General features: G+C 42.3%; 1 protein-coding gene across 1 annotated transcript in view; it reads right to left on the bottom strand.

The window, feature by feature from the left end:
• Window positions 1–17,247, bottom strand: part of kat14 (lysine acetyltransferase 14) — a 47,066-nt gene that overhangs the window by 7,744 nt on the left and 22,075 nt on the right. The window contains exons 6-7 of the mRNA XM_072265732.1: window positions 16,383–16,948; window positions 3,799–3,932 (exon numbers count right to left, since the gene is read on the bottom strand). Coding sequence (XP_072121833.1) covers window positions 3,799–3,932; window positions 16,383–16,948 — 700 coding nt within the window. The remainder of the gene's footprint in view (window positions 1–3,798; window positions 3,933–16,382; window positions 16,949–17,247) is intronic.

Genomic DNA, 17,247 nt, shown 5'->3' with positions numbered 1-17,247 from the left:
GAGTCAGAGTGGTGATCTTGAGGCTTTAGCTCTTCGAGGCTTCAACAAAGAGAGGCTTCAGCCAGAGAAAGCAGAGGAAAGAAATCTCATGGTTAAGTTTTTTTTCCTTGCCTTTATACCTGCTCAGCTAGGACAGTAGGGATGACAGATAGAATAGCCGAATGCTCCTCTGGCAGGATATAGGAAGGCAGGGAGACCTCCAGTGTCCCTGAAGACCACAAATGCACAAAGTACATTCAGCTACAGCTTCTAACACACCACATTAAGGAGATGGAGCTGGAACGGAATGAACTCAGATCATTCAGGAGGTTGAAGGCGTGAAGGGGACACAGAGAGGTAGTTACACCTAAGGTGCAGGGCACAGGAAACTGGGTGACAGTCAGGAAGTGGAAAGGGGTTAAAGAGCCAGTGCAAAGTACTCCTGTGGTCATCCACGTCAACAACAGATATATCACTTTGAATACCATCGGCGGGGGGGGGGGGGGGGGGCGGGGGATGACCTAACAGAGGAAAGTCTCTGGCACTGAACTTGGCTCTGTGACTCTGAAAGGAAGGGGGGAGAAGAAGCAGGCTGCAGTGATAAGGGATTTGTTAGTTAGAGGAACAGAAAGGAGGTTCTGTAGACAAAAAAAGAGATTGCCTCCTGGGTGCCAGGATCCAGGATATTTCAGATAGAATCCTCAGCATTATTAGTGGGAGTGAACAACCAGAAGTTATGGTCCAGGTAGGTACCAATGACATGGGTAGGACAAGTGACAAGGTTCTGCAGAGGGACTTCAGGGAGTTAGGTGCAAAGTTAAAGGGCAGGACCTCTAGGGTTGTAAGGATGTGGCCTACAAATTACAATAGAAGACAGAAAATGTATGCCAAAAGGGAAATGTTACAATTGTCATGGGGGTTTTCAATATTCAGGTAGATTGGGAAAATCCCAGGAGTTTCTTAAGTGCCTACAATATGGCTTTTTAGAGTAGCTCATTGTTGAGCTCAGGAGGGGATCAGCTATTCTGAATTGGGTGTTGTGCAATGAACCAGAATTGATTAGAGAGCTTAAGATAAAAGAACTGTTAGGGATGAGAGATTGTAACATGGTCAAATTTAGCCTGAAATTTGAGAAAGAGAAACTAAAGTCAGATGTATCAGAATTACAGTGGAGTAAAGGGAATTAGAGGCATGAGAGAGGAGTTGGCCAGAATTGACTGGCAAAGAACACTGGCAGGGATGACGGCAGAGCAACAATGGCTGGAATTTCTGGAAACAATTCAGATGGCACAGGAGATATACATCCCAAAGAGGGAGAAGTATTCAAAAGGAAAATTGACGCAAACATGGCTAAAAAGAGAAGTCAAACCCAACATAAAAGCCAAAGAGAAGGAATAATATAGAGCAAAAATTAGTGGGAATTTAGAGGATTAGGAAGCTTTTAGAAACAAATGGAATTAAAAAAAAAAGTCATTAAGAAGGTAAAGATGGAATATGAAAGTATGCTAGCCAATAATATTAAAGAGGATATCAAAATTTTCTTCAAATACATAAAGTGTAAAAGAGAGGCGAGAGTGGATATTGGACTGCTGGAAAATGATGCTGGAGAGGTAGTAATGGGGAACAACAAAATGGCAGATGAACTGAATAAGCAATTTGCATTAGTCTTCACTCTGGAAGACACCAGCAGTATGGTGGATGTTCCAGGTGCTAGGGGTCATGAAGTGTGCGAAGTTACCATTACTAGAGAAAAGGTTCTTGAGAAACTGAAATGTCTTAAGGTACATAAGTCACCAGGACCAGATGATGTACACAGCAGGGTTCTGAAAGAGGTGGCTGAGGAGATCGTGGAGACATTAGTAATGATCTTTCAAGAATCACTAGATTCTGGAATGGTTCTGGAAGACTGGAAAATTGCAAATGTCACTCCACTCTTCAAGAAGGGAGAGAGGCAGAAGAAAGGAAGTTATAGGCCAGTTAGTCTGACTTCAGCGGTTGGGAAGATGTTGAAGTCCATTATTAAAGATGAGGTGTCAGGATACTTGGGGGCACATGATAAAATAGGCCATAGTCAGCATGGTTTCCTCAAAGAAACTCTTGCCTGACAAATTTGTTGAAATTCTTTGAAGGAATAACAAGCAGGATAGACAAAGGAGAATCGGTTGATGTTGTGTATTTGGATTTTCAGAAGACCTTTAACGAGGTGCCATACATGAGGCTGCTTAACAAGCCCATAGTATTACAGGAAAGATTCTGGATAAAACAGTGGCTGATCGGCAGAAGGCAAAAAGTGGGAATAAAGAGAGCCTTTTCTGGTTGGCTACCAGTGACTAGTGATGTTACCATGGGGGTTCTGTGTTGGGACCAATTCTTTTTACGTTATATGTCAATGATTTGATTGATGGAATTGATGGCTATGTTGCAAAGTTTGCAGACAATATGGAGCTAAGTGGAAAGGCAGGTAATTTTGAGGAAGTAGAGAGGCTGCAGAAGGACTTAGACAGATTTGGAGAATGGGCAAAGAAATGATAGGTAGAATACAGTGTCAGGAATTGTATGGCCATGCATTTCGGTAGAAAAAAAATAGAAGGATTGACTATTTTCTAAGTGGACAGAAAATACAAAAATATGAGGTGCAAAGGGACTTCGGAGTCCATGTGCCAGATTACCTAAAGGTTAATTTGCAGGTTGAGTCTGTGGTGAGGAAAGTAAATGCAATGTTAGCATTCATTTCAAGAGGAATAGAATATAAAACCAAGGATGTTATGTTGAAACTATGTAAGGCCTCACTTGGAGTACCATGAGCAGTTTTGGGCCCCTTATCTCAGAAAGGATGTGCTGAAACTGGACAGGGTTCAAAGGAGGTTCACGAAAATGATTCCAGGATTGAATGGCTTGTCATATGATGAGCATTTGATGGCTCTGGACCTGCATTCACTAAAATTCAGAAGAATGAGGGGTGACCTAATTGAAACCTGTTAACTGGTGAAAGGCCTTGATAGAGTAGATGTGTAGAGGATGTTTCCTATGGTGGGAGAGTCTAAGACCAGAGGACAAAGCCTCAGAATGGAGGAGGAAATTCTTTAGCCAGACAGTGGTGAATCTGTGGAATTCTTTGTCACAAACAGCTTGGGAGGCCAAGTCTTTATGTATGTTTAAGGCAGAGGTTGATAGATTCTTGACTGGTCAGGGCATGGAGAGATACAGGGAGGAGCATCTCAGAAAGTGCTGATCTGGAGTTTTCAGGTACAACAGTCTCTAGAGTAGGGGTTCCCAATCTTTTCTATGCCATGGACCCCTACCAATAACCAAGAGGTCTGTGGACCCAGGTTGGGAATGCCTGCTCTAGAGATTACATAGAATGGTGCGAAATACAAAAATAATTCAGTGAGCGGAGTTCTGTGGGAAAATACCTTGTTAATGAGAGAAGTCAGATGAGAATGGCCAGAGTGGTTCAAGCTGACAGGAAGGTGACAGCAACTCAAATAACCACACATTACAACAGCGGTATGCAGAAGAGAATCTCTGGACGCACAATATATCGAATCTAGGAGTGGATGGGCTACAGCAGCAGAAGACCACAAACTAAACTCAGTGGCCACTTTATTAGGTACAGGAGGTATCTATGTCCAGTTTTCCAATGCACCATTCCCACTTCCTGCTTTGCCACATAAGTCCTATTCAGATTCAGCCCGATGACACCACATTACTGAATTTTAATTTTTAATGAGGATTAATAAAAACTCAAAGTGGAGCAGCCTCCAGTACCTTTCCATAAAAGGAATGGATAAATCACTACAGTACAGGAGAAAGTGTTACCTGATGTACGGCTTGAGCACCCGTGATGTATATGGGCTGACAATACATTGGTTTCTCAGGTCTCCCGATCCAGTCAGTCGATGCAAGAACTTTATCCCTTGCTCTTGGTATCCTTTTGTGTGTGATAAAGGCATCTGCACAGAGCAACAACCACAAATAAAACCAAACAGTACCCTCTGCAATCCCCTAAATCACGTCACTCTTGCCTTTACCAAATCGACTGCAGGCTCAATGAAAAGTGCCCTACTGATCATAAGCTCCCAGAACTGTAATGAGTTTGTTGAAATCAGCCAGACTGTTGCTTTAGCATTCCAGTACCCCTTGGGGTGGGAGATGTTGGAGGAGGAGGATGACTACAAATTCTATTTGTAAGTACAAAGGTTTAGACTATGCTGAAAGGACTCACTATCCACATTACAAGGAATGCCATTTGGAGGAATTTATGGAAACAGCGTTCATGAAAATCTGCACCCCAGGACAAAGTAACACCTTCTGGACAGGAGTATGAGGAGGAATCCTGGCAGTGTGTGTTGTAGGGCAAGGAGTGAAGGAAAACAAAACCCTCTGATAATTTACTTCCTAGTGTTCTCTAGTCAGTTTACAACTGAATTTGAGAGGACAAGGAAAACTATGTCCTGGCAGGAGAACCTTAACTAGTGTAGACTCTATGACTCTACATCACTTTCATTTATTCCATTCTTTATCAGCTCAGGATGGGGTCTCAGCCAGAAACGTTAACCATTTATTCCCGTCCACAGATGCTGCCTGTCCTGTTGAGTTCCTCCAGCATTTTGTGTGTGTTGCTCTCGACTTTCAGCATCTTAAGAATCTCTCGTGCCTCTGAAGTACCAAACCAAAGTATCCTGATAGGATGTTTTCTATGGTGCATCAATAAAAAATGGTGAGGGTCAATGGGACATGTCAAAGGTTTTCCTAACCTATTGAGGAAGTAGAGGCACCGGTGAGTTTTCTTGGCCTTGGCATCTAAGTGGTTGAACCAGGATAGACTATTTGTAATGTTCACTGCTAGGAAATTGAGGTTCTCAACATCTTTCGCTCAGCAACGTTGATATAAACAGGAGCACGTGCCCTGCCCCACTTCCTGAAGCCAATGATCAGCTCTTTTGTTTTGCCCACAGAGGGAGATGGTGTCACAAATCCAGGTCACAAGGCTCACTTATCATCTTCCCGTATTCCAACTTATTGTCTTTGAGATCCAGCCCGCTACAGTGATACGATATGGAAGCGTGTAGACAGAGTTAGAGCAGAATCTGGTTATGCAGTCATGAGTGTACAGGAAAAAAAAAGAGTAGGGAGCTGAGGATGTGGAGCAACAACGTTGAGGATAATGTGGAGCAGGTGTTGCTTCCTATCTGCATTGCTTGCAGTCTGTAGGTCTTCCTAGGTCAGGAAAACAAGGACCCAGTTGCAAAGGGAGTGTTGAGTTCCAGGTCTAGGAGTTTGGAGGTGAGTTTGCTTGCAATTCTAGTATTGAAAGCACTGCTGTCTGGGGCTGGCTGGTGACACAATGACATCAGTGCTGGACCCGGGAGTGGAGGTTCCCAGGTTCGAAACCAGTCGGGTCTGTTCCCGAGTACACTTTCCATCCATGCCAGGCTGAGTGTTGAGATCGCAACTTGACCTCGTAAAATAAAGGGAAAAATACTGCGAAGATGTCTGTGTGAGTGGTGCACCACACAGTCTCTCTCTCTCTCTCTCTCTCACTCACTCCGCGCCTTGTAAAAGCCATGAAAAAGACATCATCGAGGTACTTCCGGGTCATCAAGGGAATGGTGGCGTAAGGAAAAGGTCTCTCCACAAAAAAAGAAGGTAAACTGCCCCAAAATCGAATTTAGACAAATACTTAATATTGCATAACTATATTAATAAAAGGGGCAAGGATGATGTCTAAGAACAAGATTAAAAAGTCCGCTCCGAAGGCTGATAAACACAAAGAGACGCAGCAAGGCGATGGGCCTAGCTCCCCCATGGCAAGCCAGGACGGAGATAATGAGGGGGAAATCGGTGACTCTGTCTTTGATTCTCGGAGAGATTCGCGAGTTCCGACAAGATAACAGCAAACAGCTGGAAGATATTAAAGGAGAAATAGTAAAAACTAACTCGCGGATAGATGAAGCCGCAGCGAGGATTGTTGGAATTGAAGAGAAGCTACAAAACACCGAGGAAGTGATAGCAGAAATGCTGAAGCTGCAAGACCAGCTCCAGTGGAAACTAATAGATCAAGAAGGCCGCTCGAGAAGGGAAAATGTGAGGATTTACGGAGTTCCTGAAGGAACCGAAGGTAAACTCGGATTGATGATTCCCTTCATAGAGAAGCTGCTTATAGAGAACCTTGATATACTGGCTGCAAAAGACCTACAGATAGAAAGAGCTCACCGCGCGTTGGCACCACAGCCTCCGGCAGGCGCCCAGCCCAGATCAATTCTGGTCAGATTTCTCAGTTACAGAACGAAGGAAGAGGTGCTTAAAAGGGCATGGCAAAAGAAAGGTTTCATGTGGAGCAGCTGTAAAATCAGTTTAGACCACGACTACGTACCGGGGATTCTTGCCAGACGGAAGGAATATACGGAAACACGGACGGTCCTGAAGGAAAACAACATCAGATTCCAGACCCTGTATCCAGCTCGGCTGAGAGTCTTTTACGATGAAGGGACAAAAACTTACGCTACGGTGGAGGAGGCAACGTCGGACCTGGCGGACCGGGGACTACCTATTAAAGTTATCACCCAACCGGAGTCGCTACTGGAGAGGATTCAGCAGAAGTCGTGGCAGTTAGTGCGGCGAGGACGCTCCACACGAACCAGAGTGTCAAACTACAAGGAAAAGCTGCGAATATTCAGACGCGAATGTACAGAGACCACAGATTAATTAAGAGAAATGACTGAAAAGAGTAAATCGGACTTAAAGGTAAAATGAAAACTGGTAACTGAAAACAAACTAGGTGGAATAACTTGAATGATAGCAATTTGGTCGAGACATAAATAGGAGAAAATTCTCTATGATTATTCAAACTGCTGAGGGCCCTCTAACACAGGGTGAAGATGGAGGTTATCCCTCTGAACTGAGGCGGGTCGGTGCTCAGGCCTCACTGTGGGAAGTCGGGAAAAATTTTCAAATGTTACACGTTCAAAAATGTCTAGGATGTGGTTATATGTAACACACATCAAAGTTGCTGGTGAACACAGCAGGCCAGGCAGCATCTGTAGGAAGAGGTGCAGTCGACGTTTCGGGCCGAGACCCTTCGTCAGGACTAACTGAAGGAAGAGTGAGTAAGGGATTTGAAAGTTGGAGGGGGAGGGGGAGATCCAAAATGATAGGAGAAGACAGGAGGGGGAGGGATGGAGCCAAGAGCTGGACAGGTGATTGGCAAAGGGGATATGAGAGGATCATGGGACAGGAGGTCCGGGAAGAAAGACAAGGGGGGCGGGGGGACCCAGAGGATGGGCAAGAGGTATATTCAGAACTACAGAGGGAGAAAAAAGAGAGGGAGAGAAAGAATGTGTGCATAAAAATAAGTAACAGATGGGGTACGAGGGGGAGGTGGGGCCTAGCGGAAGTTAGAGAAGTTGATGTTCATGCCATCAGGTTGGAGGCTACCTAGACGGAATATAAGGTGTTGTTCCTCCAACCTGAGTGTGGCTTCATCTTTACAGTAGAGGAGGCCGTGGATAGACATGTCAGAATGGGAATGGGATGTGGAATTAAAATGTGTGGCCACTGGGAGATCCTGCTTTCTCTGGCGGACAGAGCGTAGGTGTTCAGCAAAGCGGTCTCCCAGTCTGCGTTGGGTCTCGCTAATTTATAAAAGGCCACATCGGGAGCACCGGACGCAGTATATCATCCCAGTCGACTCACAGGTGAAGTGTTGCCTCACCTGGAAGGACTGTTTGGGGCCCTGAATGGTGGTAAGGGAGGAAATGTAAGGGCATGTGTAGCACTTGTTCCACTTACACAGATAAGTGCCAGGAGGGAGATCAGTGGGGAGGGATGGGGGGGGAACGAATGGACAAGGGAGTTGTGTAGGGAGCGATACCCGCGGAATGCAGAGGGGGGGGGGGAGAGGGAAAGATGTGCTTAGTGGTGGGATCCCGTTGGAGGTGGCGGAAGTTACGGAGAATAATATGTTGGACCCGGAGGCTGGTGGGGTGGTAGGTGAGGACCAGGGGAACCCTATTCCTAGTGGGGTGGCGGGAGGATGGAGTGAGAGCAGATGTACGTGAAATGGGGGAGATGCGTTTAAGAGCAGAGTTGATAGTGGAGGAAGGGAAGCCCTTTTCTTTAAAAAAGTGGTTATATGTCTTGGTTTACTGTTGAGAAGGGATTGCTTACTGTTTGGTTAGAAAAGGAGAGTGTTTTTTTTTCTACTAGAGAAAAATGCAAACTGAATTGGTAAAAATAATTTCCTATAATGTTAATGGGGTTTTGAATCCAATTAAAAGAAATAAGATTATGTCTAAATTGAAAAAAGGGCACAAATAGCTTTCCTCCAGGAAACACATATGAGCCAATCTGAACATGGAAAATTAAAAAGAATGGGCTTTAACATGTATTTTATTCATCATATAAATTGAGTCACAAAAGAGGGGTAGCTACTTTAATATCAAGTACTCTTAATTATGAACATATTTCAGAGACTAAAGACAAAGAAGGACGGTTTGTAAAAATCACAGGAAGAATAGAAGGTACAGAAATAACATTGCTGAATGTTTCTGCTCCTCCAGGTTGTGAATGGTCATTTTATAGACACATTTTTGACCTAATGGTCAGTTCTCAAGGGGTAGTAATTTGTGGAGGGGATTTTAATATTAGATTAAATCCTGTATTAGATTCTTCAAGAATAGTTACTCAGAATAAACCTCTGACTCGGAAAATGAATTCATTGATGGAGGAGTTGGGAATTATAGATGTCTGAAGGGAATTTCACCCTACTAGTAAAGATTATACATATTACTCTTTCCCTCATTCCGCCTATTCAAGGATAGACTATTTCTTTATCTTTAATACAGATAGACTCAGGATAAAAAACTGTAATATTGCAACAATTGATCTGTCGGATCATAGCCCAGTCTCTATGTCTCTAATCCTGGAAAGGAAAATGAGGAAAACACTATGGAGGCTAAACTCACATATACTCAATAACCCGAAAGTAATAGAGAGATTAAGGGGAGAAATCAAAGAATACCTAGACCTTAATGACACTGGAGAAACATCACCAGTGATCTTATGGGATACATTGAAAGCTGTACTGAGAGGAAAAATTATTTCCATTACCACTCACATGAAAAAAATCAATGCACAAAAATTAGTAGACCTTCAAGGAAAATTAAAACAACTTCAAGTTGTAGATAGCAACAAAAGTAATTCAAATCGAAAACAGGAAATTAGGAAATTGCAAACTGAAATCGACGATATTTATACGTTGGAAACTCAAAGAAATTTTCTTTACCTGAGACAAAAGAATTATGAAGTAGGAGGTAAATCAGCTAGATTATTAGCATATAAATTACGAAAACAACAAGCAGACAATACAATTCATAAAATAAAGAATCCAAAGACACAGCTTGTGGAGAGTACGATAGGGAAAATTGAAGAGAGTTTTGAAACATATTATCGAGAGCTGTACTCCCAACCCCGGGCCCCCAATGAGCCCTATATAGACAGTGTATTGAATTTTTTAGATCTACCTAAACTTACAGATTTACAAAATGAAAGTTTATTAGAACCAGTAACTGTCAAAGAACTGAACGTGGCCATCTCTAGGTTAAAGGCTGGAAAGTCCCTGGGTTCTGATGGGTTTACCTCAGAGTGGTACAAGTCCCTGAAGACACAGTTAGCCCCATTACTACTTAACACCTTTAATTGGATCTTACAGAGAGGAGAAACTCCACCTTCCTGGAGAGAAGCGATTATTTCAGTTATTCCTAAAGAGGGTAAAGGTAAACTAGAATGTGGCAATTATCAGCCAATTAGTGTTCTTAATTTAGAATACAAACTATTTACACCTATATTAGCACGCAGATTGGAAAAGCTTTTACCTGGCCTAATCCACTTAGACCAGACTGGATTTATTCAACAAAGACAAACACAGGACAGCATAAGGAGAACTCTGCACATATTACAACAGGTTAATAAGAACGAGACAGGGACAATGGTAGTAGGATTGGACGCTGAGAAAGCTTTTGATTCGGTTAGTTGGGCATTCCTATACAGAGTGTTAGGAAGATTCGGCTTTCAAGAAAAGTTTATTAAAGTAATTCAGACTCTATATGACAGCCCTACAGCCCGAATTAAGATAAATGGGGACCTCTCTGACTCCTTCATCTTAGAGAGAGGCACTAGACAGGGATGCCCAATTTCTCCTCTCCTTTTTGCGCTATATATTGAACCACTTGCCCAACTAATAAGACAGAGCAAAATTGTAAAAGGTATCAAGGTGGCAGGGATTGAACAGAAAGTGGCATTATTCGCAGATGATGTTTTGGTCTATCTGAGTGAACCAGAAAAATCATTTATAGGGTTGTTTACACTGTTGGATGACTTTGGGAAAATATCAGGTTATAAAATAAATGTAAAGAAAATGCAGGTTATGTCCCTAAATTATACACCATCCAAGAAATTGCAGGATACATATGATCTTAAGTGGGAAGCTAAATCATTAAAATATTTATGAATAACCCTGCCGAAGGATCTTTCAACACTGTCACAGGTAAATTATGGGCCATTAATCTCAGAGATAAAAGCAGATATGCATAGATGGAATCCTATCCCCTTTTTAAGTTTAAATTCAAGGATAAATACTATAAAAATGAATATTCTTCCTCGGTCATTGTATCTTTTCCGTACTTTACCGGTGGAGGTGGATGATAATCAATTCAGGGAATGGGACAAATGGATTTCCCGCTTCATTTGGCAAGGAAAGAAACCTAGAATTCGATATAACACCTTACAGTTAGGGAAGGAAGGAGGAGGTATGGTTCTTCCTTGCCTGAGAAATTATTTTAATGCCTCACAGATAACCCTTCTGTTATATTGGTGTAATAGGGAATATAAGGCTAGATGGAAGGAAATAGAATTTGGATTAGTTGACAGTTTTCCTCTACAGGCCTCAATAGCGGACAAAGGATTGATGGCCCATTTGGAAAAATTTTAAAACAGTTGGATAAATCTTACATTAAAAGTATGGCAGAAGGTGGTTAATTCATGTGGAATTAATAACATGTTAAAACTCTTTAGATGGTGTGCATATGATACCGAATTCCTTCCCAACAGAGGAGATAAAAGATTTGAGCTATGGATAAAGAAAGGTCTTACAACCTACCTCTCATTTATAGATAAAAGAGTATTACAAAGTTTCCAAATCCTGCAGGACAAACATGGCCTAGAACACAATGACTTTTTTAGGTACCTTCAAGTACGAAACTATGTTAACCAGAGTTGTAGATATACAGACCTATCAACAGTAGAATTAGAATTTTTCAAGATTCTGAATTCGGCTTGCAGTTCAATACCTAGTAAATCAGTTTCTCGATTATATAATGCACTCTCCCATGCTAAAAATGTAAATACACTGTATATTAAAGAGAAGTGGGAGAAAGAAGCGGAGTTGGTACTTTCAGAGGAGGCTTGGGGGAAAATCTGCAGCTTTCAATGGTCCTCGACTAATTCTTTGACTTGGAGAGAACATTGTTGGAAAAACATTATAAGATACTTCAAGACCCCATATCAGGAAAAATATAAAGATACAAACGTGACGTGTTGGAGAAGGTGCGGCTCCAAGGAGGCCTATCATTTTCATATTTTCTGGGATTGCCCTAAATTAAGTCTATATTGGGAAGGTATTCATAGAACATTAGTTAAGGTACTTAGGTCCTAGATACCTCTGAACTTTGAGACGCTCTATTTGGGGCATGTATTGTTTCTTGAACAGAAGGAAGATATAAAGTTGCTGCAGGCCCTCTTAGCGGCAAGTAAGAAATCAATCACTAGAAAGTGGCTAAATCCAATACCACCTACATTAGAAGACTGGCACGAAATTATCTTGGAAATATTTAAAATGGAAAAGTTGACTTACTCCCTGAGAATTCAAAAAGAAAAATTTTATCAAATCTGGAATAAATGGATTGAATATATAACCCCAATGCGAGCAGACTTTAGATGACTCTCCTAATGATTTATACTGCTCTTCTCATCAACACAGTAATATTGCTAACGTAAGTGCCCCTAGTCTAAATGTCTTTTTTTTTGTTTTCTTTTGGAAAATAGAGAATTAACACAAGTAAAGGGAAAGATTTGGGAAAGGGATAAAAAATGAAAAGTAAATAAGTACATAGGGATTGGATAATTATGTCTGCGGGCAGGAGCAAGCATGAACAAATTAGGATATGAACACCTACAATGGTTGTTACATAGGCTTATATACAACATTTTGGACCAGTAGAAATGATCCAGAAGAGTTATATGGAAACTATTACCATTTTTCTTAACAACTAATACCATTACTTAGCCTAATAGATTAGAATTACCACAGTACATAATTATCTATTTAAGTGTCTAATTTGCTTTTATATCATCTCAATGTGTACTTAAGAATGTATAAATAATTATAGTTTTATACATATAAAAAAATGGGAAAGGTTACATGTGTGAAAAAAGTACATGATATTTGTGAATTCCTTATCCAAATAAAAAAAAAAGACATCATCACAGATGCACGCAGGCACACGCCAAAAAAAGAAAGAAATCAGTGCTGTCGTCAATAAGCAATAGTCTAACATCAGTGTCTACTGTCCAGATGCTCCAGAGATGAGTGTGGGGCTAGGTCGTGGCATCCACTGTAGACCTGTTTCGGCAATAGGTGGGTTGCAGTGGGCCGAGGTTGTCTGGAAGGCTGGAGTTAGTGTGCCACGGCCAGCCTCTCGAAGCACTTCACAATGGTGGATGTCAGAGGTACCAGGCAGTCGCCATTAAAGCACAGTTTTTCTTAGGAAACAGACTAATAGTGATCTTTTTAACCAGGTAGGAATCTTAAGATTGAAACAGGGAAGAGGTTAAAGCTGTCTGCCAGTACCCCTGCCAGCTGATCTGCGCAGGATCTGAGGATGATGTCCAGCCAGGGACACCACACAGCCAGATGCTTTCTATGTCTTCACTCTCTGGAAGACTGATCATGCATCCGTAGTAGTGACTGCGGGCTTAGGTGCATTGGAGGCTGTCGAAGTGGGCGGTGACATTCCAATCCCCTTCTGCTCAAAATGTGCAAGAAATGTATTAGGTTCACAGGGAACAGATATACTGTTATGGTGACACACTCAAAATGTGCAAAGCGATGGGAATGCACGTCACCTTCATACATTCAGATTCAGATTTATTTCTCAAATGCACTTCAAAACCTTCAGTGAAATGTGTTGCTTGCATTAGCAACCAATATATCCAAAACATCTAAACCCCAGAACAGCAGCCATTCCTGTCCTTGTGACGGCCAAGTCACAACATAGAAACATAGAAAAAAGGTGCAGGAGTAGGCCATTCGGCCCTTCGAATATGATCATGGATGATCATCCAACTCTGAACCCTGTACCAGCCTTCCCTCCATACCCCCTGATCCCTTTAGCCACAAGAGCCATATCTAACTACCTCTTAAATATAGCCAATGAACTGGCCTCAACTGTTTCCAGTGGCAGAGAATTCCACAGATTCACCACACTCTGTGTGAAGAAGTTTTTCCTCATCTCGGTCTTAAAGGGCTTCCCCTCTATCCTCAAACTGTGACCCCTCGTTCTGGACTTCCCCAACATCGGGAACAATCTTCCTGCATCTAGCCTGTCCAATCCCTTTAGAATTTTATACGTTTCAATAAGATCCCCCCTCAATCTTCTAAATTCCAATGAGTACAAGCCTAGTTGATCCAGTCTTTCATCATATGAAAGTCCTGCCATCCCAGGAGTCAATCTGGTGAACCTTCTTTGTACTCCCTCTATGGCAAGGATGTCTTTCCTCAGATTAGGGGACCAAAACTGCACACAATACTCCAGGTGTGGTCTCACCAAGGCCTTGTACAACTGCAGTAGTACCTCCCTGCTCCTGTACTCGAAACCTCTTGCTATGAATGCCAGCATACCATTCGTCTTTTTCACAGCCTGCTGTACCTGCATGACCACCTTCAATGGCTGGTGTATAATGACACCCAGGTATCGTTGCACCTCCCCTTTTCCTAATCGGCCACCATTCAGATAATCTGTTTTCCTGTTCTTGCCACCAAAGTGGGTAACCTCACATTTATCCACATTAAATTGCATCTGCCATGAATTTGCCCACTCACCTAACCTATCCAAGTCACCCTGCATCTTTTTAGCATCCTCCTCACAGCTAACACTGCCGCCCAGCTTCGTGTCATCCACAAACTTGGAGATGCTGCATTTAATTCTCTCATCTAAGTCATTAATATATATTGTAAACAACTGGGGTCCCAGCACTGAGCCTTGCGGTACCCCACTAGTCACTGCCTGCCATTCTGAAAAGGTCCCGTTTATTCCCACTCTTTGCTTCTAGTCTGCCAACCAATTCTCTAACCACATCAATACCTTACCCCCAATACCGTGTGCTTTAAGTGTGCACACTAATCTCCTGTGTGGCACCTTGTCAAAAGCCTTTTGAAAATCCAAATATACCACATCCACTGGTTCTCCCCTATCCACTCTACTAGCTACATCCTCAAAAACTCTATGAGATTTGTCAGACATGATTTTCCTTTCACAAATCCATGCTGACTTTGTCCAATGATTTCACCGCTTTCCAGATATGCTGTTATCACATCTTTGATAACTGACTTTAGCATTTTCCCCACCACCGATGTTAGGCTAACCGGTCTATAATTCCCTGGTTTCTCTCTCCCTCCTTTTTTAAAAAGTGGGGTTACATTAGCCACCCTCCAATCCTCAGGACCTAGTCCAGAAACTAAAGAGTTTTGAAAAATTATCACTAATGCATCCACTATTTCTTGGGCTACTTCCTTAAGCACTCTAGGATGCAGACCATCTGGCCCTGGGGATTTATCTGCCTTTAATCCCTTCAATTTGCCTAACACCACTTCCCTACTAACATGCATTTCCCTCAGTTCCTCCATCTCACTGGACCCTCTGTCCCCTACTATTTCCGGAAGATTATTTATGTCCTCCTTAGTGAAGACAGAACCAAAGTAATTATTCAATTGGTCTGCCATGTCCTTGTTCCCCATGATCAATTCACCTGTTTCTGACTGTAAGGGACCTACATTTGTCTTAACCAATCTTTTTCTTTTCACATACCTATAAAGCTTTTACAGTCAGTTTTAATGTTCCCTGCCAGTTTTCTCTAATAATCTTTTTTCCCTTTCCTAATTAAGCCCTTTGTCCTCCTCTGCTGGACTCTGAATTTCTCCCAGTCCTCAGGTGAGCCACTTTTTCTGGGTAATTTGTATGCTTCTTCTTTGGAATTGATACTATCCCTAATTTCCCTTGTCAGCCACGGGTGCAATACCTTCCGATTTATTCTTTTGCCAAACTGGGATGAACAATTGTTGTAGTTCATCCATGCGATCTTTAAACGCTTGCCATTGCATATCCACCGTCAATCCTTTAAGTGTCATTTGCCAGTCTATCTCAGCTAATTCACGTCTCATACCTTCAAAGTAACGGCCACAACGTCACAGTTCCATGTACTCACCTATGCTCTGTTCATCACCCTAGTTCCTAATGCATTAAAATAGACACACTTCAATCCATCCGACTGCAATTGTGCCCTATCCTTCCTCAAAGTCTCTCTAAATGCTGCATCTACCTGTGCACCAACTGCCCCATCCTCTCCCCTCATCACTCAAGTTTCCCACCCCATGTCAAATTAGTTTAAACTCTCACCAAGGGCTCTAGTAAACTTGCCCTCAAGGATATTGGTCCCCCTCAAGTTCAAGTGTGACTTCTCCTTTTTGTACATGTCGTAGCTTTCCCTGAAGAGATGCCAATGATTGAGAAATCTGAAACCCTCCCCCCTGCACCAATTTGTCACCAGATTCAATTGCTAAATCAACCTAACGTAGAAAAACCCTAACTCTAACTCAGACTATATTGCCCTCAACTTACACTGCCAAAATGTTTTGCTTTTTGGTGTCATGTAAGTTATGTATAATTTTAAATGTTAATTTAAGCTTATGTAATTTGTGATTATTGTGTTTACAATATACTGTGCTGATCCTGCAAAGAGTTAATTTGCAAGGCATATGTACATGAATGCCCATGACAATAAACTTGAAGATGGAAAATGCTTATCCTGAAACGCTCTCTTGAAGCAGACAAAGTGGCCCAGTGCAATTCAACTAGTCTTCCTCAAAGTCAGGGATCTGATACTGAAAAATGTTGGTCTCTCGATACCAGTCTGGTGAGAGGCAAATGGGATGAATAATCATAATCTCAGTGCATTTCCCCTTCTCCTGCCATCCCCAGGTCAGGGACTGATACTGATATTAAACAATCAGACTATAAACTACTGACATTTGAAGAACCAATAGGCATAATGTTCATGATCACGCTCACCTGGTACCGGTCCAGGATCCGAAAGTCATGACTGGTAGTCCGGAAGGTCCCAATGCCCATAGGTATCCCATTGCAGTTACCTTCCTTGGCTCCATACACCTCACCAACCAGTGAAACGGCAGCTTCAACAGCTCGATCCAGGTCAAAGAGGGGCAAACCCCTTTCCCTTTTGGCTTGTCTCACAAGTAATTTGCGACAGAGTCTTTTGGCCTCAACGCTCAAGGCTAATGCGTGAGGGCACGATTCTAGCCTTCGGAGTAGCAGTCGCTCATCATACAAACTGAGGGCTGTATATTTGGGAACAGGCGGCTGCACAAGCCTCTCCACCTGGACCTTTTTTCTCTCATGAGCCCTAGCTTGGGACAACTCAATGCCATGCTCGGGTTCTTCAGTGTCATCTTCCATTTTCTCATCTCTGTCTTCATCCTCTTCAGCTTCACGCTTGATTTGCTCATGTACCTTTACTTTCTTCCTGCCTACAATCACTGCGCTGCTGGCCATGCTGGGAGGTGGTATGTACTCTATTCCAGGGTCAATGACACCATCCGGATCTCCCTCTTCATCATCTGAAGGAAAGAAGAAAAGAAACTGGCTTCCAAAATAAAACTTAATTTCATTACGTTATATCTTGTTTATATCTCTACATTATTTTGCCATGTCAGGTGACGTAGTTGTTAAGAAGGCAAATGGCGTGTTGGACTTCATTAATAGGAGGACTGAGTTCAAGAACTGTGAGGTAATATTACAACTCTATAAAACTCTGATGAGACCACATTTGGAATATTGTGTTCAGCTCTGGCCCACCTCATTATAAGAAGGATGTGGAAGCTTTAGAGGATGCAGAACAGATTTACCAGGACACTGC

This window comes from Mobula birostris, chromosome 8 (genome assembly GCF_030028105.1).
Source record: "Mobula birostris isolate sMobBir1 chromosome 8, sMobBir1.hap1, whole genome shotgun sequence".
Lineage (NCBI taxonomy): Eukaryota > Metazoa > Chordata > Chondrichthyes > Myliobatiformes > Myliobatidae > Mobula > Mobula birostris.
This window is presented reverse-complemented; position numbering and strand designations above follow the sequence as displayed.